At 55.0% G+C, this 21,505-nt stretch overlaps 1 protein-coding gene across 2 annotated transcripts in view; it reads right to left on the bottom strand.

The window, feature by feature from the left end:
• Positions 1 to 21,505, bottom strand: part of PTK7 (protein tyrosine kinase 7 (inactive)) — a 62,732-nt gene that overhangs the window by 15,379 nt on the left and 25,848 nt on the right. Inside the window, exons 1-13 of one of the 2 annotated variants that reach the window (XM_027958973.3) lie at positions 17,987 to 18,193; positions 8,430 to 8,717; positions 7,942 to 8,044; positions 7,383 to 7,573; positions 7,129 to 7,279; positions 5,818 to 5,966; positions 5,300 to 5,566; positions 3,367 to 3,500; positions 3,090 to 3,225; positions 2,860 to 2,979; positions 1,420 to 1,569; positions 1,170 to 1,320; positions 945 to 1,072 (exon numbers count right to left, since the gene is read on the bottom strand). In XM_027958973.3, coding sequence (XP_027814774.3) covers positions 945 to 1,072; positions 1,170 to 1,320; positions 1,420 to 1,569; positions 2,860 to 2,979; positions 3,090 to 3,225; positions 3,367 to 3,500; positions 5,300 to 5,566; positions 5,818 to 5,966; positions 7,129 to 7,279; positions 7,383 to 7,573; positions 7,942 to 8,044; positions 8,430 to 8,717; positions 17,987 to 18,164 — 2,146 coding nt within the window. In that variant the 5' untranslated portion in view covers positions 18,165 to 18,193. Of the gene's footprint in view, positions 1 to 944; positions 1,073 to 1,169; positions 1,321 to 1,419; positions 1,570 to 2,859; positions 2,980 to 3,089; positions 3,226 to 3,366; positions 3,501 to 5,299; positions 5,567 to 5,817; positions 5,967 to 7,128; positions 7,280 to 7,382; positions 7,574 to 7,941; positions 8,045 to 8,429; positions 8,718 to 17,986; positions 18,194 to 21,505 lie in introns of those variants that run through there. The other variant, XM_027958974.3, reaches the window with a different exon arrangement.

Raw genomic sequence — 21,505 nt, 5'->3', positions numbered from 1 at the left:
TATAACCCCAGCCATCGCCCAGCACAGAGCAGGTTAAAGAAACACTTTTGCAGAAGGATCTTCTAGTCTACAGGCTTTCAGTGGCCTTGGGTCCCATGGAGAAAGAGGTGCCAGGTGGGAGAACGGCCCAAGGGGGGAGGCCATCCAGGAGCCCCCAGTTGACACACACACCCAGTGGCTTCAACCAGAGGCCACCACTTCACTTTATCCATTTAAAGTTCCACGGAAAACCCTGTCTAAAAAACCAATTCTGGGACTTCCTTGCTGGTTCAGGGGCTAAGACTCTGCACTCTCAAATGCAGGAGGCCCAGGTTCCCATCCTGGTCAGGGAACTTGGTCCCACACGCTGCAACTAAGATTCGGAACAGCCAGACAGAGTAAATTACACATTAAAAATAAATAAATAAATATTCAGAAAACCAGTTCTGCTGCTGAACCAAAAAAGTTTGAAAGGCTCTTGCTCAAACCACTCCCACCTTAACAGAGAGAAAAAAGAGGAAATACCACCTGGAGGAGCACAGAGCTGGGGATCAGCAGAAGTCAGGCCCAAATCCCCAGTCCCAGGCCCTACTCAGGGCCTTACACCTTTCACCCTCTGGTTATCCAGGGCAAAGGAACCACATGCTGCTGCAGCCTGGCCTCATCCTCTCCCCACCCACGCAGGACCACGAGGACAGGCCTGGGAGGAAGCAACTCAGGACAAGAGCACCCCCCACCGCCACAGGCTCACACACCCCAGCTGTGGAAGGTGTCAACGACATCCCAGGTCAGGGCAAGGAACCTGAGACTGCCTGTGTGCTGGCCCCGAGGAGGGGACCCAGAATCCCCGCCCCCATTGCAAAGAACAGTTTCAATGCCTTTTGTGTACAGGGCTGATGAGAACAAGGATGAGGAAGAAGTCGGGCCCCCCACTTCCATGCAGGACAGCCCTGCGGGCCCCATACCCACGACATAGAGGGGCGCCTCCGTGTGCTTGATGTTGCAGCTGTTGCCCGCGATGCAGGTGTAGCGGCCCGAGTCCTCGGGGGCCACGTCGTGGATCACCAGGGAGCCGTTCTGGAAGATGTGCATCCTGCCGGGAGAGAAGCCCCAGCGTTGCCCACCTGGCTGGCCCCCAGGAGCCCGAGCTGCAGGGGAGGCAGCGGGGTGGGGAGGAGGAGACGGCCTACCTGGGTCCCAGCTTGGTGGGGTCCAGGATGCGATCCTTGCCCTTCCACTGAATGAGCGGCTTGGGGTCCCCCTGGGCCTCGCACCGCAGCAGGGCTGTGTGGCCCTGGTACACCGTGGTGCGCTCCGGCTCCACCTTGAAGGTGATGAACACTGGATGGGAAGAGCCCGGCGAGGGGCAGGGAGCAGTGAGCAGTGGGGCTGGCGGGGTGCAGGCCGCGGCCCCGGCCCCCGCGCCCGGCACGGTCGCACCTGCCACAGTGAGCTGCACATGGGCACGGATCTGGCCCTGCAGCCCATTGGAGGCAATGCAGGTGTAGTTGCCAGCGTCGTCACGGGTCACCCGGGAGAAGTGCAAGGTCCCAGCGTTGTCTGTCACCCACTCTGGGAGGCTGCTCCCATCTGCAGGGGATATACGGGGGAATGATGGGCTGGACCAGAGTCCCATCACGGTTAGCAATGCCTTCAGTCACTCACCTCCACTTGAAAACATGCCATTGCTCCAGCCTACCCACAGACAAGGTCCAAACTCCTGAACCAGGGGTTGAGTCCCTGTTACTCACTCTTTTTCTAATTTTCCAGCCTCGCCTCCTTCTATAGCCTTGTATAACTCTCCACTTCCACCACACCGGACTTCTGGCTGGGCGTGGAATTTGCCCTGTTCTCACCATCACTGCCTGTCACTCCCTACTCCTAGCACCTAGTCCTGCTCTTTGCCACTGTCCTGCCCATTTTGAGCCTCATCCCCCACAGAACGCTCCCCCAGACACCTGAGCAGAGAGGGCCCACTTGCTTCTCACAATCGACAACCTCACTCTCTTAATGGGAACGTAAAAGCCCTTAAAAAAAACTATTTGGCCATTCACATCAAGGGTTGTAAAAATGCGCCTACCCTTTTATACAAAATTATTCCATTTCTGGGAATCTTTCCCAAAGGAAATAAACCCAAATCCAGAAAAAACTTTGCCATAAAGATGTTTACTGCAGCAATAAAAAAAAGACAAAGAGTGAGAGAAACAGCGAGAGGTAGGGAGAAAGGAAGGGAGGATGGCTAGCAGCCCAAATATCAGACATTTAGGGAATGTTTAAGTAAATTACAGTGAACCCAACTATTGGAATATTATTGTAATTATCAAAACCAATGGTCCAATGTTTGTGTATAAAAACATGGGGAAATGCTTGATGATGTTAAGTTAAAAAAAAAAGATAAAATTACATACAGTTATCTGCATCGTCCATTTCTATAGTAAGCATGACTTACTCATGGACGTATAGTAAGTGAAAATTAGATGTACAATAAAACTGCTATGTAAAAACAAAAAGATGTACATAGAAAACAGTACACACCCAGAGACAGTTGATGGTGGGATTATGCATTAGTTTCTCCCAAAGTTTTCTAAAGGATTACTTTTATGTTGGAAAGGATGACTATTTTAGAAAGGGAGGACTTTAACAGCCCTGTCTGGACCAATCCAATCACTTGGTGCCCTGAACCATCCTATACATTGTGTAACACTGTAACCTGACCTCTTTTATGTCTGGCTTCCTTCTTCTAACTGGAGTATAAATCGGCCCCTACATTTCTTGTCTGTCCCGCAGTACCAGGCACTCAGCTGGTCCTGAGACAGGCACACATCTGACCAGTGGACTGCCTGTTACCAACCCCCCACTCCACGCCCACAGGGTACTCACCTGCCCGGACCCACTTAATAGTGGGCTTCTCCCGGCCTGTGGCTGAGCAGGGCACCGTGGCCTCCTTGTCAAACTCCATGCACTGCTGTGGCCGGGGTGGTGGTGTGAACTTGAGCTTTTCTGTTTCAGGAGCAGGAAAGGGAGGGCTTGAGGCGGCAGGCCTGAAGATCCTGGGCCCTGCGGTTCCCTCCCCGGTCCTCTCCTGCCCGCCGGGCCAGGCGCCAGCTCACCCAGCACTTGGACGCGGGCCTGGGCCTCGATGCTGCCAGCGGGCGTACTGCTCACGCAGCGGTACCATGTCCCGTCGTACACCTCCACGCTGTTGATGCGCAGGGTCCCGTTCTTGAAGACCTCGAACCTCGAGTCCTGCAACACGAGAGACGTGCGGGTCTCCGCCTGCCCCCCACCAGCCTCTCTCTGGGGCTGCCTCGGGGGAAAGCGCACGGGGGAGATGAGCACAGAAGACCCCGTGGCCCCCAGTCCTCCAGCAGCAACCCTCGTCCTCACCTCGGAGATGAGCATCTGGTTTCTATACCAGACGACTGTGGGTTTGGGTGTGGCCTGGGTCAGGCAATGCAAATAGCCCGGCTTGCCCTCCTCCAGCTGGCTGTCCTGGGGCTTCTCCAGCCATGTGGGCACCGCTTAGAAGGACAAAGAGGAAACAGAAAGTTGATCAACACGCCCCCAAAACCCATGGATCCAATCCTAGGAAATTCTAATTACCCACCTCCCCCAGGCTCTGAGTTTAGAAACCCTGTCTGCTTCAGTGATTACTGCGTGATAACTGCGTGAAGGCCCAGGTACCAGAACCTTCCTAACATTATCTTAGTTCAGGGCCACAATAAACCCCTGAGGTATGCATTTCTATATCCATTTTACAGATAAGACAGCAGTTCAAAGAAATAATGATTTCTAATGCACAACAGAGGATTGAAAACTCTGGTCTGCATGACTCCAGAATCCTGGCTTTCTTATACCAGAACCCTCCAAGGCTCTGTCCTCAAATTTCTGTTTTGGCTAAATATGCCCTGGAACAATGGCCAGTTGATGGCCTTCAATACTATCCAAGTAGATGAGTCCCAAACCTAGAGCCTGGCTCCTGACCTCCCCCATGAACTTCAGACCTGCAAATCCTATTGGCATCTCCAGCTGGATATCTAACAGGCACTTTTATATGTGTAAAAGAGAATGCTTGATTTCTCCCCAAACTTGCTCATCATAGTTTCCTCTCAGTAAACAGACCGCTATCCAGCCAATCGTATAGGCCAAAAACTTAGCTGACTTCTCTCTCTATGGCTTTCCCTGCAACCTCACCCAATCACATTCATTCTACACAAACCCCATCTACCTCAGCTCTAAAATGTTATCCCAGGACTTCCCGGGTGGTCCAGTGGCTAAGACTCTGTGCTCCCAATGCAGGGGGCCCAGGTTCAATCCCTGATCAGTGAACTAGACCCTACATGCCACAACAAAGACTGAAGGTCTAGCGTGTCACAACTACAAGCCAGTGCAGCCAAATAAAAATTTTTCTAAGAAATAAAATGTATCTGAACTTCACCACCTCTTGCCTCCACCGCTATCACCTCTGTTCAAGTCCCTTCAACATCTCCAAGATAATTACGGTCATCTATTAACTGCTTTCCTGTTTAGAATCTTGACCCTAACAATCTAGTCTTCTCAGAACAGCCAGAGTCATCTTTTGAAAATGTTGCACTCAGGCTCAGTTCCTGGAAGGACTTCTCATCCTCTGACTTGGTGGGGCAGACTGTGTGTCAAGATGCCTGTTAACAGTCCTCCCGTCCCTTGCATCTCTTTATAACGTGATGTTGCAGGTTTCAAAGTGGAATCTGGCTGAGATTCTAGATCTCCCAGCTCCCAGGATCGCTCCATGGCCCAGCGCTACACCTTCTCCAGGTCACAGTGTCACGCTGGATAGTTCTTTGTAGAAATTTGGCGAGTATAACAGATACAGTAATTACTACCTATAACTTTGTCCATATCACCTTCCCAATAAGGAAAAAAAAGTCTTTTTTACCTGCTTCACTGATCTTTCTGACCATCTTGTAAGGGAGGTCATGGGTTATCAGCTCTATTTTAATAGATGAGGAAACTGAGCCCTAGCAAAGCAGGTAACTCTCTATCGTGGTCACTTTGTGCACTGGGGACAGAGTGTGACCGGGTCTCTAGTGCCCTGTCCGCTGCAGCCAGAGGACCGCTTTCAGGGAGGGCTGTCACCCCAACCTCTGTGTCTGGTTCACCACCCTCCACTCCAATATCACCGTCCAGCAGAGGAATGGTTCCCATGTCAGCAGGGCTCAGAGCTGAGGGGTGACCTCAGGAGAGCTCCAGGGCTGACTCTGAGCATCATCACAGCCAGAGCCTAAGACTCCCTGGGACCGGGGCTCCTCCCCTCCTCGCCCTTCAGGGAACAGGAGCTTACTGGCCACAGTGATGTTGACATCCTGTTGCCGCTGACCGGCCAGGTTGGCCGCGTGGCAGGTGTAGACACCAGCATCGCTCTCAGCAGTGCTGGCAAACACCAGCTCGTGGCCCTGCTGGTAGACCCTGCCGTGGGCGGGCAGCCGGGCTCCTGCGTGCTCCCACCACACACTGGGCTCTGGCAGACCCTGGGGGGGCGGGCAGGCCACCCGCTCCTCACTGCCGGCCGTGAACACCCGTGGCTCGAATGGCGGCATGTCTTCAATCTCTGTAGGGACGGGAGCAGACAGCCGGCTTATCACGGGATCCGGGACACCTGATATTCTCTGCAGCCCACTTCCCCGTTCTCAGCACAAGCCCTCCCCAGGACCCCCAGAACCTCCTCTTCCGACCCCAGGCATCTTCTTCAGCCCTCCACCCTCCAAGCTGCTCTGAGTAGGAAATAGGAAGCTAAACCTCTACATAGCCAACAACGCTGAAGGCAGCCCCTACCTTGGCACCCCAGACCCTCGGACTCACCCGCCAGGTGGAGCGTGGCCTCCAGGATGACGGGAGGGCCCCTCTGGCCCTGGCCTATGCAGCGGTAGACCCCCGCGTTGCGCGGCCGGACCTGGGTCAACTGCAGGGACCCGTTGGCAAACACCGTGGCTCTGCGGAGGTGCGGGGGACTGCAGAGGGGAGAGACTGATGTTGGCAAGGAGTGGCCCAGGGGCCTTGCTCCAGAAGGGAGCCAGTGGAACCCTGACCTGTGCAGGCCAGGTACGCAGGAAAGGATCAGCCAGGAACAGGGCAGAGAGAAGGAAGCCGACACGCCGTGCTGGTGCGTGCATGTGTGTGCATGTGCGTGCGTGCATTTGTTCACGTGTGTGGGAGTGTGTATTTTAACTACAAGAGACGCGGCTTTGGGACAGCCAGCCAGCAGTGGTGTGAGTGGGAGGAATCAAGGAGTTGACGTGCACCTGTGGAGACGGGGGCCACCTTCCCAGGCAGTCGAGATAAGCCTGCTGGTAGAGCAGAAGCTCCCGCATCAGAAGCCCCACAGCTGTACCAGACAGACCACAGGTGATGTCCTCAGGGCTGCAGCTGAGTGGGATCCCCGCCCCCAGCCTGGGGAGCCACTCCTCCAAGGACCACAGCTACACCTGGCACCACCAAGGTGCTCTCTGCTCTCTAGGGCCTGGATGAGGACAGAAGTGTCCCTGTGGGGGGCCTGACACCTCCTAGCAATTTCTGGAAATGTTTGCTTCTTCCCAGAAAGTGTGTGTGTATGTGTGTGTGTAAGGTGTCTTTACCATCTGGGACCTTCTTGTCTACAATGTGATCACCCAGGTTCCCCGTGTCCCTCCACCCCTGAGTTGCTGACCCCCATCCCAAAAGACCCATATGGGCAGAAGTGGGGGAGGACCGAGTCACCGCAGGCTCACACCGTGTGTCTGCGGGAAGTGGGAAAAGATGCCCTTCATGGAGATGTGTCCCTTTGTTGGGCTCACTTTGTAACAGGAAGACATTCTACTGCCATCTGCTGGAAAGCTGAGGTAATTCCATGCATAGATCTAGGATACCGGGGGTAAGAACCTCATTCCCTTTAAGAGGTTCTTTAACATCCTTTAAAGAACAACCTATAAAGAATCCACCTGCCAGTGCAGGAGACGTAAGAGACGCAGGTTCAAACTCTGGGTTGGGAAGATCCCCTGGAGGAGAGTACGGCAACCCACTTCAGTATTCTTGCCTGGACAGAGGAGCCTGGAGGGCTACAGTCCACAGTGTCGCAGAATCGGACACGACTGAAGCGACTGAGCATGAGTGCCCACACAACTTTTAAGACCTTACCGGCTGCGGTTAGTGATGGCGGTCTCATCCTCAAAGACCCACTGCAGGCTCGGGGGCGGCTGGGCTGAGAACTGACAGTGGAACATGGCCTCCTCATTCCTCGCCACTACCACATCCTGGGGTGCCAGGACCACCCTGGCAAAGCTCTCATCTGGGGTGGGGGAGGCACGGATACGTGAGCAGGCGAGGCCGGCAGACCCCTCCCCCGTCCCCAGCTCCCCACCCCCACCCCCACCCCCACCCCCCGGGCTCACCAGCGATGCTCAAGGTGAAGTTCTGGCTGCTGCAGGCCTGGCCAAAGGCATTATGGGCACAGCAGGAGTAGACGCCGCTGTGCTCAGGGCCGGCTGGCCGGAGGGTCAGGTTTCGCTCCTTGCTGCTGACCGTGTGGTTGCTCTGACCGTCAGAGAGGGCGCTCCCATCTCGGTACCACTGGTAGCTGGGTCTGCGGGGGCCCAAGAGGATCAGCAGCAGGGGGGTGGGGGAGGGAGTGTTCTCAGGTGGCCGGTAGGAAGGGTGCAAAACCGGAGAGTCAGGGCTAGACCCCTCAGTTTACACATGGGGAAACTGAGGCCTGGAGAGGGACCATGACTTGCACAGAGGCACAGCATCTCGGGGGCAGAATCTGGCAGAGATTCTAGATTTCTCAGCTCCCAGGATCACTCCACAGCACAAAGCTGCCCCTTCTCCAGTGTCCAGGGCCCAGGGTGGAGCAGCATGCGGGCGGGTGGCGGCAGAGGCCACAGTTGGGGAAGACAGGTCTGCCAGTCAAGAACAACCACCCTTTCCCTCCCCTCCCCAAAGTCTCCTTACCGAGGGTGCCCATCAATGTGACAACGCAGTGTGACCTGGGTCAGGGGCTGTATTGCAGCTTCCGAGGCCGGATGCTTCAGGACCACGGGACCGGTCTCGAGCCCTGGAGCGGAGGCCAAGGTTGCAGAGTGAGGGGCGCGGGGCAGAGCAAGGGAGGGTGAGCAGAGGGGAAGGAGGACAAGCAGGAAAGGCTGGAACCTGGAGGCTCGGAGGCCAAGCGACACAGGGCCACCCTGCCTCACGGCTCCTGCCATTTGCAAAACTATCCTGCAGATCTTCGGTCCAAGACTTGAAGGGGGAAACACAGCCCTTGGAAATAAAACCTTTTAACTTCCTCCTGTCCACACAAGCAGAGAGCTGACCTCAGCCGCATTCTCCCTGCCCCGTTCAACTGGAGATGGGAGGAGCTGAGGCAAAGGAGGGGGTCCCCCCGCAGGGTTCAGGAACTGAGGGTCTCATGGGGGCAGACACAGCCCCCTGGCTCTCACATTTGATGTTGAAGGAGGCGTTGGCGCTGCGGGCCTCTTCTCCGCTGACTTCATCCCGAGCCACGCACTGGAAGGCTCCCGAGTCCTGCAGCCGGTCCACAGCTGCGAAGCTCAGGCTGCTGCCCTGGGTGAAGCGCCGCTCGGTGTCCTGGACGGGAGCCCCGTCCAGCAGCCAGAACACGTGCACTGGGCCCGGGGCCTCAACCTCACAGCGGAGCAGCGCCCGGCGCCCCTGCAGCGCGTCTTGGGAAGACGGCTCCTTGATGAAGACAATGGCCGCCTGGGCACCTGCAGGCGGGGAACACAGGAAAGACAGGGTCACGGGGAGCTACAGCCACCGTCCTAACACCACTGCCCATCGGCCTGTACACAGGAGGTGTCCAACAAGTGCAAGTGAGAAGGCTCACGACACATCAACTGTCTACTGAGGAACGTTTACACTGTGCTGGGTACTCTGTGGGAAACAAAGGCGCAGTACCCTCCAGGGGGCTGGTCTGGAGGCGGGACACAGGACAAAGGCAAAACTCATGCTAAATGAATGATGTGGGCAGTCGGTGTCTCTAGAATGCTGAAGGGGAGAGAGTTCCAAGGGCTGGAGGAGGGAGGGGGTTAATGCCGCACAGGACTCTCCCTAGAGGAAAAAGAGACCGCGGCTATGGGATCAGATCACAGGAGATGCTGGACCGAGGAGTGGGGAACATTAACAAGCAACCCTCACTGCCATCTTCAGAACCCAGGTCACAGAGCAGAGCTAAAGCATGATCCAAAGAGCTTCTCGGAAGGATTACTGGCTCTCACGCATCTGCTGAGGGTCCAACATCAGAGGTGGGGGGCTCTGAATCCCACCCACAGACACTCCGCGGTCCAGCATTCCCCAGGGGCGTCTCTGGGAGAACCCGTCCCATCACTGGAGAAGCCAGTATTCTCTGGATCTGCTGTTATTCCACACGACATGCCGGGGCCACCCCACCTCCTACTCTCCAATCCTAGGGATCCATCTGCGTCCAAGGCTGGCTCTTCCGGGCTAACTGAGAGGTGAGCTAAGTGGGCCCAGGTCTCCCCCTCCTGCATGGCTACAGTTCAGCTCTGGCCGGGGCCAGGAGGGCACCCTCATAGAAAGGGGCCCTGCAACCAAAGGTGGACCAAACAAAGGGGCGGGTGAAGGGCCTGGGAGAGCAACAGATGGGCGGGAGAGGCAGAGGGCAGGGCCGGGCAGGTGGCACGATTGCCGCACAGGAATAACACACTGGGCTTTGTTCCTGGCCTGCGTGGGCGCCCAGCTGGGGCGCGGAGCTTCGGGGCCCGGAACACCCGCTGCGGGGGGCGGGGGGGGGGGGGAGTGTGGGTGATGGCACAGAGGGGGTTGTGCCGCCCCTCCAGGGAGGGAAAACAGACCACCTGGGGCTGCTACGTGAAGAAGTAGGCTCTGCCTCTGGCCAAACCGGGCCCGCAAGGGCTGGAAGGGAGAGACTAATGGGGTCCTGCCTACCCCTTCCCAAACCACTGGAGCCCCTTCCAAGTCCCTGGGCATGGAAGGGGGAGTGGTTCTTTAGGCCACAAGAACCAGTCTCCTCATAAAGTCAGTGTCAAGGAGACTTCCCCGGTGGTCCTTGGGACTCTGCCTTCCCAATCTGGAGGGCCTGGGTTCCATCTCTGGTCAGGGAAATGGATCCCGCCTGCCTCAGCTAAGACCCAGAACAGCCAAATAAATTTAAAAAAATGTTTTTTAATGTGAGCATCAAGACAAGTCCAGGATCCCCCAGGGCTAGGTCCAGAGAAGGGGCTGCCCCTGATGTTGGTCCATCTCACAACATTCTAAAGGGACCAGCGTGCAAGACACACGGCGCTGAAAGGAGCCGGGCGCTCCCCCATTACTTCTCAGCAGGTTCCTGCCGGCTCCCTGGATGGGGTAATTCTCCACCACGCTGGGCTATCCCATCCTGTGCCAATCAGCAAAGCTGCCCCCAGTCACCCTCACAACCCAAACACCCCCACTAGCTTCCAAACACTGCACTGGAGTGCGGTCCCTGCCCTCCCTGAGTAAGCTGGATGAGTCAACTGAGGTCCAGAGAGATGAAGGGATTTGCTCAAGTTCAAACAGCTCGTTTGTGGCAGAGCCGGGACCGTGACCCAAGGAGCCCGCCTCCATACCCACACCACACTCTTCCCAGCCCTGCCCAAGAACTCCAAATCAGTCCTGGAAATATCTGAGCCCAGAATGGGTCTCACTCCCTGCAGCCAGGTACAGAGAGAGACACATCTCCCACAGATAACACCAAGCTCACAAAGGTGCTTAGTGAACACCGGCTGAATGGAGGTAACCTCAAAGGAGTGCGGGGCGAGAGCTGGCAGGCACAGAAGCATCCGGAACACTTCCTGACAGCCACTCCTGACACAGATAGGCAGCCTCGGGCGGAGGCCCCAGTGGGCCTCTGTGCACGTGACTCATTCAAATCTGGGGACCTTCAACCCAGAACTACAGATGCTCATCAAAGACGGAGAGAGTTTATCTGCCTCCAAGTGTAGACGACCCCCACTTTCCCGTTCAGCCTCTCCAGACACAGTGGGGACCAGGAGGCTCACCCACCCACAGGAGGTTAGCTGTAAGGGTTTGCTGTCAGATCCGACTCAACCCTGACAGCCACATTCGGTGAGCCTGACCTTGTGCAAGGAACACAGTGGGAAGCCCAGCTTTCTCTCACCCTCTCGTGACTCGCAAATGCAGTGATTTCTTGTGCAATGCCTTGGATGAGCCCACTCAGCAGGCAGCTACCGTCATCCTAACCATCATCACGCTTCCTGCCCAAAGATGCAAGTTCTAGGGATGTTATAAAGCTCCCCCCATGCAAGGCCCAATGCCCTCCCAGACCCCAGATGGGAAGCAGCTGCCACCGCGGGCAAGTTCTGGATGGATCGTCAGGTCGGGGGGTGAGGTGGAGGGAAAGGGGCTGCGAGGGTGCAGGAAGCAAAGACCCCTTGCCACAGAAACCCGAGTTGGGAGAGATGGCATGACTCAGAGGGACCCCAGCTCAGCCTCCATCCAGCATCCCGTCCCCCTCTTGCACTGGCGGAACTGTGGTGAGATACTGCATTCCCAGACTGCCACTCAGAGCCCCCCGCACCCCCTCGACAGGGCCTGGGGAACATCAAAGCTAGCCCCGAGGGGCCCTGTGTCCTGACGTCAGCTCACAGCAGGTCCTGGTTACTGCTTGGCGGGGGCAGGCTTCAGATGTTACAGAAGGCAGGGAGGGCAGCCACCAGGCCTCCTCTAAGACCCTGGCCCCTGCTCTGAGCTCACATCCTGACCACTGGGCTCCCCACACCAGAGACCGGCCCGGAGCCTCAACACCCACTTCACTGAGAAGACATTGCGAGGGGCACCCAGTCCGGCCATCTCACTGTCTGCAGGACAGGCTGGTCTGATCTTTTGTAGGGGGAAACGGGCAGACCGAGGAGGGTTCGGGGAAGTAGGAGCTCTTTGAAAGCTTCGGCTGAACAATGGAAGAGGAGGAGGAAGGCTTTGGGGGGATCGAGGTGGTACAGTCCCCAGCACAATCCTGACTTTAGGATGTCCCAGCGCTGTGGTCTGGAGAAAGTCTGTGAGGAAAGTGCACCAGTCCTGGGCCTCTCAAAGCTGCCCCCCTTCCACAGCCTGGCCCTCCGTGCACCCCACCTTCTACACCCAGACTCTGGGTGTAGAAGGGAAATATCTGGCCCACGTGACCCTTGAGGTGGCCGCTCAGCAGAGCAGCTTCGACTCCCTAGCAACGCCACCTCCACTGGCCTCTCTGGACCTTCTCCCTTGCCATGAAACGAGAACCCCACTCCTAGCACTCGGGCCGCATGAGACCAAGTGGATTCATAAATGAAAAGCCCACAGCATGGCCCAGAGCACCCAGAGGGCACAGGGCGGGCTCAAGAACACCGCCCACCACCAAAACTGGCAGACAGAGCCATCTGCCCACACCAGGCACGACCCCAACGAAGCTGGAGCTGCAAATACCCAATAAGGACATTTTCCAAGCCATTTCCTTGGCTCCCCAACAGCCATCTATATGCAGACACTCACTCTGCCTGGGCCCTGGCCCCAGCCCCTCGAGAAAGGGCTGGGTGGGCAGTGGCCCAACTCCGGCTCCCCACCCCCCAGCAAGCATCTGGTTTGGTGCCTGCCCTCCTCGCTGCTCTCTGGGCCCCAGGCCCAGTCGACCCATGTGTGTATACGTGTGCATGAGTGCGCACACATATGTGTAAACATGATTTTATGGAGAGCAGAGAGCAGCAGGAAGTTTTTCTGCTCTGAAGTAATTTCAGCTACTTCGGTCCAAGGATCTATCTGGGCCACTCAATGACCCATCTCCCAGGGGCTAGTCCTCCTGGTCTCGAAAAGACATCCCTGGGCTCTAGAGGTCCTGTGAGTGCACGCGTGCTCCACTGCTTCAGTCGTGTCCGACTCTGTGCAACCCTAAGGACTGCAGCCTGCCAGGCTCCTCTCTCCATGGGATTCTCCAGGCAAGAATACTGGAGTGGGTTGCCGTGCCCTCCCCCAGGGGATCTTCCTGACCCAGGGATCCAACCCGGGTCTTCTGCACTGTAGGCAGATTCTTTACTGTCTGAGCCACTAGGGAAACCCTAGCACCCACCAAACCTGACCCCAGGGGATTCCATCTACCTTCTCTCCCTCCTAGTAAGAAGTGCCATCCTTCACACAGCTGTCTTGGGGCCAGGCAGAGGCACCAACATGACCCTGGCTGGCCCCGGGCCAGGCATCTTGCACGGGGGTGCGTGCGATCATGACTGTGACCTCTCCCACACACGAGGCTGACCCCTCCACACCTAAGACTCAGTCCCTGGCTCCAGGCCCCACACCCCTGTGGGACATCCTCCCAGGGGGACCTAGAGAGCCCTAACCAAAGAAGCTCATATTGTGCCGTATGGACCCAAGGGAGATGTCTGCCAACTTCCTGTGCCCCACCTGGGGCGACAGCATCAGGACACAGGCCAGGAGAGGCAGCCCTCAACCCAAGGGGCACAAGGGCTCCGTGCCAGGAAAGACAGCAGCCCCCAGGCCCCCTCACCCACAGGAGGACAGCCCTGCTCACAGGTCCCCTCCATCCAGGAACCCTAAGGGCACCAAGGGAGAGGCCCCAGGGGTACCAAGGTCTCTACCCAACTCCTTCCCGAGGGGCCAATGCACCCAGCCCCTCGGATTTGAGGGGTCTCACTGATGCACTTTCAGCTGCTCCAGGCTACCCCCAGGGCCCTTGGCTCACAGGCATGAGTCATTGGTGGGGTGGGGGGCGTGGAGGGGGTTTACAAATCAGTGTCTGCAGGAAAAAGTTATTTGCAGCAGTCCAACTCGTCTTCCCAGTTCCCCCGGGGCCGGCAGGAACACACAACACCGCAGCGGGGTTTGTGAATCTGGGGGGTCTGGAGTGTCCCCATCCACCACCACCAATACCCACCAGCAACCCTGTTTAAGGACACACCCTAGAACCTCAGAGTTCAGAGGGTCGCTGAGGATCCACCTCGGCTGACTCCAAGACCCAGAGGCAGATCACAGGGCTCCAGCCCCGTCCCATCTCCCCAGAGTCTACAAAAGGCCCAAGGTTCGCCAGCAGCCCCCAGTCCTCCACAGGCCACCACAGCCCTTGCTCGGAGCCACGTGGGAGGGAGCAGAGCCAGGGAACCAGCTGAGTTTTCCTGTCCTGGGATTTAACTGTAAATATCTGGAGAGGCTCCCACATCCGGATTAGAGAAATGGAGCAAACTCACCAGGGATTAGGGCAGAAACAACCCAGCGGGCCAGCGCTTCTACCTTAGATGAAAGCCACACCTCAGTCCTCCCCTGCCTGTTCCTCTGAGGCCCTGGAGCGGAAGGATGAATCTCTAACAGCGCGAGCAGGTCTTCGTGTCCAGTATCACATGCATCTGAACCGAGAGGGGCAGACACAGCAGTTGGGAGATGTGGTTTGAGAAGCTTCCCAGGGACTTCCCTGGTTGTTCAGGGACTAAGACTCCAGACTCCCAGTGCAGGGGCCCCTGATTTGATCCTTGGTCAGGGAATCAGATCCCACGTATCAAAACTAAGATCTGGCACGGCTAAATTTACCTTAAAAAGGAAAAAGCACCCGCAGACCCCCAGCCAAAAGCCACACCATGCGACCCCGGCACCAAACTCCTCTTCTGCTGGGCCGAGGGGACCTTATCTAGGACGTATCTCTCTCCCTTAGGAGCCCTTAAATGGCTATGATGTCTCCAAGGAAGCAGCAATGAATTAAATACCCAGCCAGAGTGAGGCAGTGTGATCAGGCAGAAGGAACATAGGCTGGAGAGACCTAGGTTCTAGTCTTAATACAACCCCTGACAAGTAGAGTGACCTTGGCTAGTGGCCACCCCCACACCAGGTAGTTCTATTACCTGTAAATATTAGAGAACTGCGAGGATGTGACTGGACAGTCTCCAAGACCTAGCCCTGGATTCGCTGAGCCCAAGAGAGGCAGTCACAGGAACAAAGCGCTGGCTGGCCAGAGTCCCCTTCCTGCCCCCTCCCTGGCCTCCAGCTGCACAGCCAGCCCCCAAAGCCCACGCACTACATGTAGGGCCAGCCCCGGGAGGGTTAAGAGTGATGCTATAAATGGCAGGTGTTAGGTCAGAGGCAGCTGAGAGCTGCAAACCGGGGACCAGCATCACTGCTAACAAGCTGCTGCCATTCCCGGGGCTCAGCTTGCAATCTGCCTCCCCAGGAGATCCGGCCTCTGCCTCGGCCATGCCCTTGCACTGAGAGCTCACTGCCTGTGATACCCCTGAGACACCCGCCTGTGCTGTGACCGAGAGCTGTATTTCCCAAGCTAGACTGCAAGCTCGCGGAGTTGGCGGGGGGAGACATCCGTGCCCAATACGGTACCCTGTGCCCCTCCAGAGGGCCTGGGCCACACAGCAAATACCATACACGCATTTACGGGGAGATGAAGGCACTTAAGAGTCTACCTGGGGACTTCCCTGGTGGGCCAGTGGCTAAGACTCTGTGTTTCCATTACAGAGCATCCAGATTCAATCCCCAGTCAGGGAACTAGATCCCACGTGCCACAACGAAAAGTTCACAGGGGACAACCAAAGATCCCAACGCAGACTAACAAATAATAATGAAATTTTTATAATAAATAAAAATAAACTAAAAAAAAAAAAAAAAAAAAGAGTTACCTGACCTGAAATCTTGCTCTGCATCTACTGTGATCCAGTCCTGGCCAAGTTAATTATCCTTTCCGGGCCTCAGTTTCCTCATTCAGTTTTCGTGATTCTTTTCTGACCCCAAGGATATTCAAATGAAAACCGTATTAGGTACAGACCCACAAACGGCTGCATATTCCTCAGAGAAGTAAGAAATCTCAGAGGTTCCAGGGAACTATGGAATCCAGATTAAACTCCCTTGGGCAAGGTGGTCCCTGGGGAGTCCAAAGGCCTGATGAGCAATGGGGGCTTGAGATGGGGACAGAACCGTCAGGGGGAACCAGGGGTCCTCTGCACCCTCCACGTTTATCCTCAGCCTCAAAGAGAGGGAGAGACTGCAGCCAGCCATCTCCTGAAGACACCAGAGAGGGGACTGTGGAAATGATAGACACTGCAGGCAGGCAAGGGGGCTGCTGCAGACCAAGAGCCTGGGAGAGGAGGCAGGAAGACCTCAGGGATGCTCAGCCGGTGTGCTCAGGGACCCCGAAGGGGACAAAGGGTCCAGTGCTCATCCTCCAGAGAAGATGGAAAAGGACTCAATGCAGGCTTGACAACCATTCATTGGGGTGGGGGGTGGGGTTCAGACCCAGGCCCCAAGCAGGTCTACCTCCCAGGTGTGGTGGGGAGGGGCCCAGGGACACCACACTGAGAACAGTGCCAGGGTGGGACTGGGCGTGAGCTTCCCAGAGCCTTTCCTGTCGAAGCAGAGGGCAAAGCAGAGGACAGCCTGGGAACCACTACTATGGGACTAGCTGGACCTGACTTCATCTATTTATTTTCAAGACAGGTTCAGAAAATGCTGGGAGATTCAGTTTTCTGAGCTCTTTTTAGCCATCTCTAAGTCAACAAGCATACACCCCAAATTCCCCATCATGAGTCCTTGTCCTTTAGGTGGAGTGATCTCAACTCCACTAATGAGGGAAAATCCTCCCTGGCTGTTTGTTTTTTTTTTTTTTTTAATATTTATTTGTTTAATTTGGCTGTGCCAGGTCTTAGTTATGGCATGTGGGATCTAGTTCCCCAATCAGGACTCAAACCTGGGCCCCCCTGCGTTGGGAGCTCACAGTCTTAGCCACTGGACCACCAGGGAAGTCCCTTCCCTACCTCTTAGAGAAGTTAAAACATCCCTTTGACCTGTTCTAGCCAATATGGCCAGAGAAGGCAATGGCACCCCACTCCAGTACTCTTGCCTGGAAAATCCCATGGATGGAGGAGCCTGGAAGGCTGCAGTCCATGGGGTCGCTGAGGGTTAGACACGACTGAGCGCTTCACTTTCACTTTTCACTTTCATGCATTGGAGAAGGAAATGGCAACCCACTCCAGTGTTCTTGCCTGGAGAATCTCAGGGATGGGGGAGCCTGGTGGGCTGCCGTCTATGGGGTCGCACAGAGTCGGACACGACTGAAGTGACTCGGCAGCAGCCAATACGGCAGCCACTAGCCACATGCAGCTATTCAAATGCAACTTAATTAAAATGAAACGAAATTGAGAGCTCACTTCCTCCACCACACGAGTCACACTCTAAGTGCTCAGGAGCTGCGTGTGGCTAGCGGCCACTGTACTGCTCAGCACAGATGTCAGACTTCTGTCTCTGCAAAACGTTCCATTGGTCGGTGCGGCCTTAGCCACTCTGCTCTCGTCGGCCCTTATTTCATAGACACATTATTTCTCATCCAAAGAACCCTCCACTGAGACCAGCCTCATTTCACAGAGGCGGAAACTGGGGTCAAGGCTATCCCAGTGAGGGTGGGGTGGGTGGGGGAACCGCCCCTAGATCTGACTCCCACATCTATGTGCTTTTTTTCTTTTGGATGTGGACCATTTTTTTAAAGTCTCAATTGAATTTATTACACTATCGGCTCTGTTGTTTTATGTTCCAGCTTTTTGACCAGGAGACACATGGGATCTTAGCTCCCCAACCACACCTTGTGCGCTGGAAGGTGACGTCTTAACCACTGGACCACCAGGGACGACCCTGTGTTTTTTCCACGTTGCCACTCTGGCTGCTCTTCATTTCTTTCATTTTATTCCCTTCTACCCAAGGCCACCTCCAACAACTGCTCTGTCCTGCTTAATGTAAATCCTCTCTTTGTACGTGCTCTGGTCAGAGGCGACTGTGGTTTTACATGTGGCTATTTTTACTCTATATAAATGCATTATCTCTCCCTCTGCTTCCCACTTTATCCCCTTCAGCACTATGTCCCAAAGTGCTTTCCCTGTGGCCATTGCCTACATCCTGCTGTTTTTCCCCAGGAGAATAACATACTGTTGGGCATGGGGAAGGAAGAAGAAAATGAAAAATTTTAAAACAAGTAAGTGGTTGAACATACCTGCCCACAGTTTGAAAGTCAGTCCTTGAGCCTCCACCCTCCTCTGCGTGTGCCCCTCCAGCACCGCAACCAGCCTCGTGCGGCTCCCCCCACGCATCTGGGGACCAGCAGAGCCCGGGAAGACACGCATGCAGACACACACAACACACACTCCCCCAGCTTCTCCCTTCCCCTCCATCCTCCTCCCCTCAAAGCCAAAATGTGACTAAAGAGGTTGGCCTTCAGCTGGTTTCAAAGGGATAAGAGAGGGAGGCAGTCTCATACTTTTATATTTAGAAGTGCTCTGCAAACCACTTCCCGGAGCAGACAAGAGTGGGGAATGTGAGGAAATCACTCTGCTATGTGTGATGTGGAAAGCACGAGCCGCGCAGGGCCTGCGGCGACGGGCTGCACTTGCCACACAGCCGCTGACGCGCGGCGATGCCAAACACATGTGCCGGGGACCAAGGCGGCCCGACACCCTCCTCCAAGTGCCCTTCCCTCAGCCCTCCTTTCTTTCCTTCTCCACCTGTCTGGCCAACAGCTGCTTCTGGAAACCCACCCAGGAAAGCAGATGCTCCAGGCTTTAAGCCTCAACCTGAAACACAAAGAGAAGAACCCAGAAAAACAGAGGTGGCTTGCGAGAGCCATTGGCTTCAAGAGGCAACGGTGCAGACTTCCCTGGTGGTCCAGTGGCTAAAAACATCCTCCTGGCAATGCAGAAGACATGGGTTCGACCTCCGGTCCGGAAAGACCCCACACGACAAGGAGCAATTAAGCCCGTGCGCCACAGCTATCGAGCCTGTGCTCCAGAGTCCGAGAACCGCAACTACTGAGGCCTGCGTGCCTAGAGCCTGTGCTCCACAACGAGAGAAGGTACCACAATGAGAAGGCCTTGCACTGCAGCTAGAGAGCAGCCCCTGCTCGCCACAACGAGAAAAAGCCCTTGAGCAGCAATGAAGGCCCAGCGCAGCCAGATATAAAAATAAGTTAAAAAAATTTTTAAGTTCAGGAAAATTTTTAAAAAGAGGTGAAGGTGCCCTCCAGGCCTCTAGGCTGCCTTGGAGGGTATAGGGGCGGGATTTCACAGAGGCCCCTGCTGCCTTCTGCGGACAGATTTGCTGCAGCCATCCAAAGCTCTTCATTCAACCCCTCAGCTACCACATGTGGCCGAGGAAATGTCCGCGGGGAAAGCTATCTTATGGCGAGGATCAACTACTGCAGCTGGGGTCACAGCTCCAGCATCACTCAATTGAGTCTTGCCCAGCTGGGGGAGGGTGGAGATCAAGGGACAGAGCGGGAGGGGGAAGGCAGGCCAGCTACTTAATTAGAATCAAAGCATCAGACACTTCCTTGACTCCTTATAAACTTCACTTCATGGCTTAAAATCTAAACTCTCTAATAAGGTAAAGCCCAATTTTATTCTTTTCTTTCTTAACTGCACCACCGATGATTTGCCTTTTTTTTTTTTAATGACAATAACCAAAAAAACGTCGTTTTTGAAAAATCAGCTGTTTCAAAAAAGCATTCTGGCTAAAGATGGCAGAAGATTTTTTTTTTCTACGAAGATGTATTTTAATCTCCAAATCAGTAACAACAGATGAGGAAAATATAATCTGAAGAATAAGGGACAGAAACCATTCCTTGTAAGTTATTTTTAAAAGCACCAAAAACTTGCAACTCATTACCAGATGCTTAAAGCCTGGGGATAACTGACTTTCGGGGGCGGGGATGTTATAAAGCATAAAGTACACACAAATAGCTAGAAGAAGGGGGAAAAAAGCCCCTAAGAGTGGCTGATGCAATAACTGGATAGCCAAAAAAATGACAAAGACCTAAAGTTTATTTTATGCCTACTCTGTCGATCTTTAAGTCAGGGTCTGGAAGGCACCAAGATCTGGCTTCACTTAAGTCTGGAACTGGCTGTCCCTCCATCCCAGGAGGTGCCTCTCCCAGGCCTCTACAGTCACGCAGAGAGAGAGGGAGAGAAGCAGACACTGATGGAGAAAAGAGGAAGACAGGGAGAAGAGGAAGAGGGGGGCTGGAGGGAGACCGAGAAATGCGGGAAGGGAGAGGTGGTAGAGGGGGGAAGGGAGTGGGGAGGGAGGGCAGCCGGGAAGAGAGAGACACACAGAGAGACCCAGATCAACAGGCAGAGACAAACGGAGAACAGAGTAACACAGTCCGAGAGAGACAAGAAAAAGAAAGACACGGAGCATGTATGTATGCACACACACACAAGCACACAAAGGATCCTCCACGCCTGCAGAGCAGCCTCCAGCCCCACCGACCCCAGCCTTCTCTGGCCAAGGGAAACCCCTCACAGGGCATCTCTGGCAGGGACGTCTTCCCCAGCCCCTCCTGCCAGCCAACCCAGAAGCCACGGGGACTCCACACTCAGAGTCTCTGGCAACAGGTCACAGGTCTGCCCAGTATAACACGAGACACGGACGGTTTCAGCTAACCTGTACTTGGGAGGGGTGGGGGAGTGGGGCTCTAGATGCTCCCAATCCAGACCACTTAAAATGGAGAGCCTCAAATTAGAGGCTCCTGGTAAATAATTCACCAGGAAAAGTACAGTACCTTCCCTGGGCTCTTCCATTATTCATCAAGATAAATGTACCATACTGTTACACTTCCTGACATCTAAAAATGGTCCGAGCCATTAGGCCAGGAGCAAGAAGACAGTGGGGCACTTCTCACCAGACTTTTCCAGAACTCCTGACCCAGCAGTCCTGCTCCTCTTGGAACTCAGCTGGCTGCTCCTCACGCAAGGGCAAAGAAGTCATCTTCCAGAAATGGCCAGCCCAGGCTCAGACCATGAGACCTCAAGAGCAGCACCCACCCACTCAGCAAAGTCCTGAGTAAGACTCCCCTGTTCACCAGACCCAGAGATGTGGGCCCTCTCAAAGGAAGAGGCAACCGCTCTTTGTACAATACCTGTCTAAGGGCAATTCTGTTCCCAGGAGGTTCAAGAAGTTTGACTTGGATGCCAAATGAGTGAGCCTACAGAAGCCCTGCATCTGACTTGCACAGGCAGCTCTGAGCAAGTCACTCTGTTCTTCGAGCCTCCGTTTCCCCATCTGTAAAGCCAGCTAGCGACAAAATGCCCTCTGGGAAGTCTGAACAGCTGCATGACTTTAAGACCCCTGGCCCACTGGGTACGGGCAGGATGGAGATGCAACAAGAGCTCAGAGTCTGGAGTCAGACTGTCTGACTCGAGTTCTCCTCCCCCACTTACCGAGTGTATGACCTTGGGCAAGCTGTTTATCCTCTCGGTGTCTCCATTTCTGCAGCTATAAAATGGTGCTAATAACAGTATCTACCTCCTAGGCTTGCGAAAAGTAAATTCACATGTTAACCAATGTAGCGTGTTTGGAACAGTGCCTGGCACATATTAACTTAAGTATCATGTGAGTTTGGGCTCTTAGCCACTATTGCTTGCGATTGTTATGCTCAAGATCTTTGAGGAACTGCATTCCATGACAACCATCTCTTAGCCAGGGTAAGCCTTGGTTGGCATCTCTCTCATGCAGACCA

The sequence above is a fragment of the Ovis aries genome, chromosome 20, assembly GCF_016772045.2.
Source record: "Ovis aries strain OAR_USU_Benz2616 breed Rambouillet chromosome 20, ARS-UI_Ramb_v3.0, whole genome shotgun sequence".
Taxonomy (NCBI): domain Eukaryota; kingdom Metazoa; phylum Chordata; class Mammalia; order Artiodactyla; family Bovidae; genus Ovis; species Ovis aries.
Note: the sequence above shows the minus strand (reverse complement) of the source record. Positions and strands in the feature narration are given on the sequence as shown.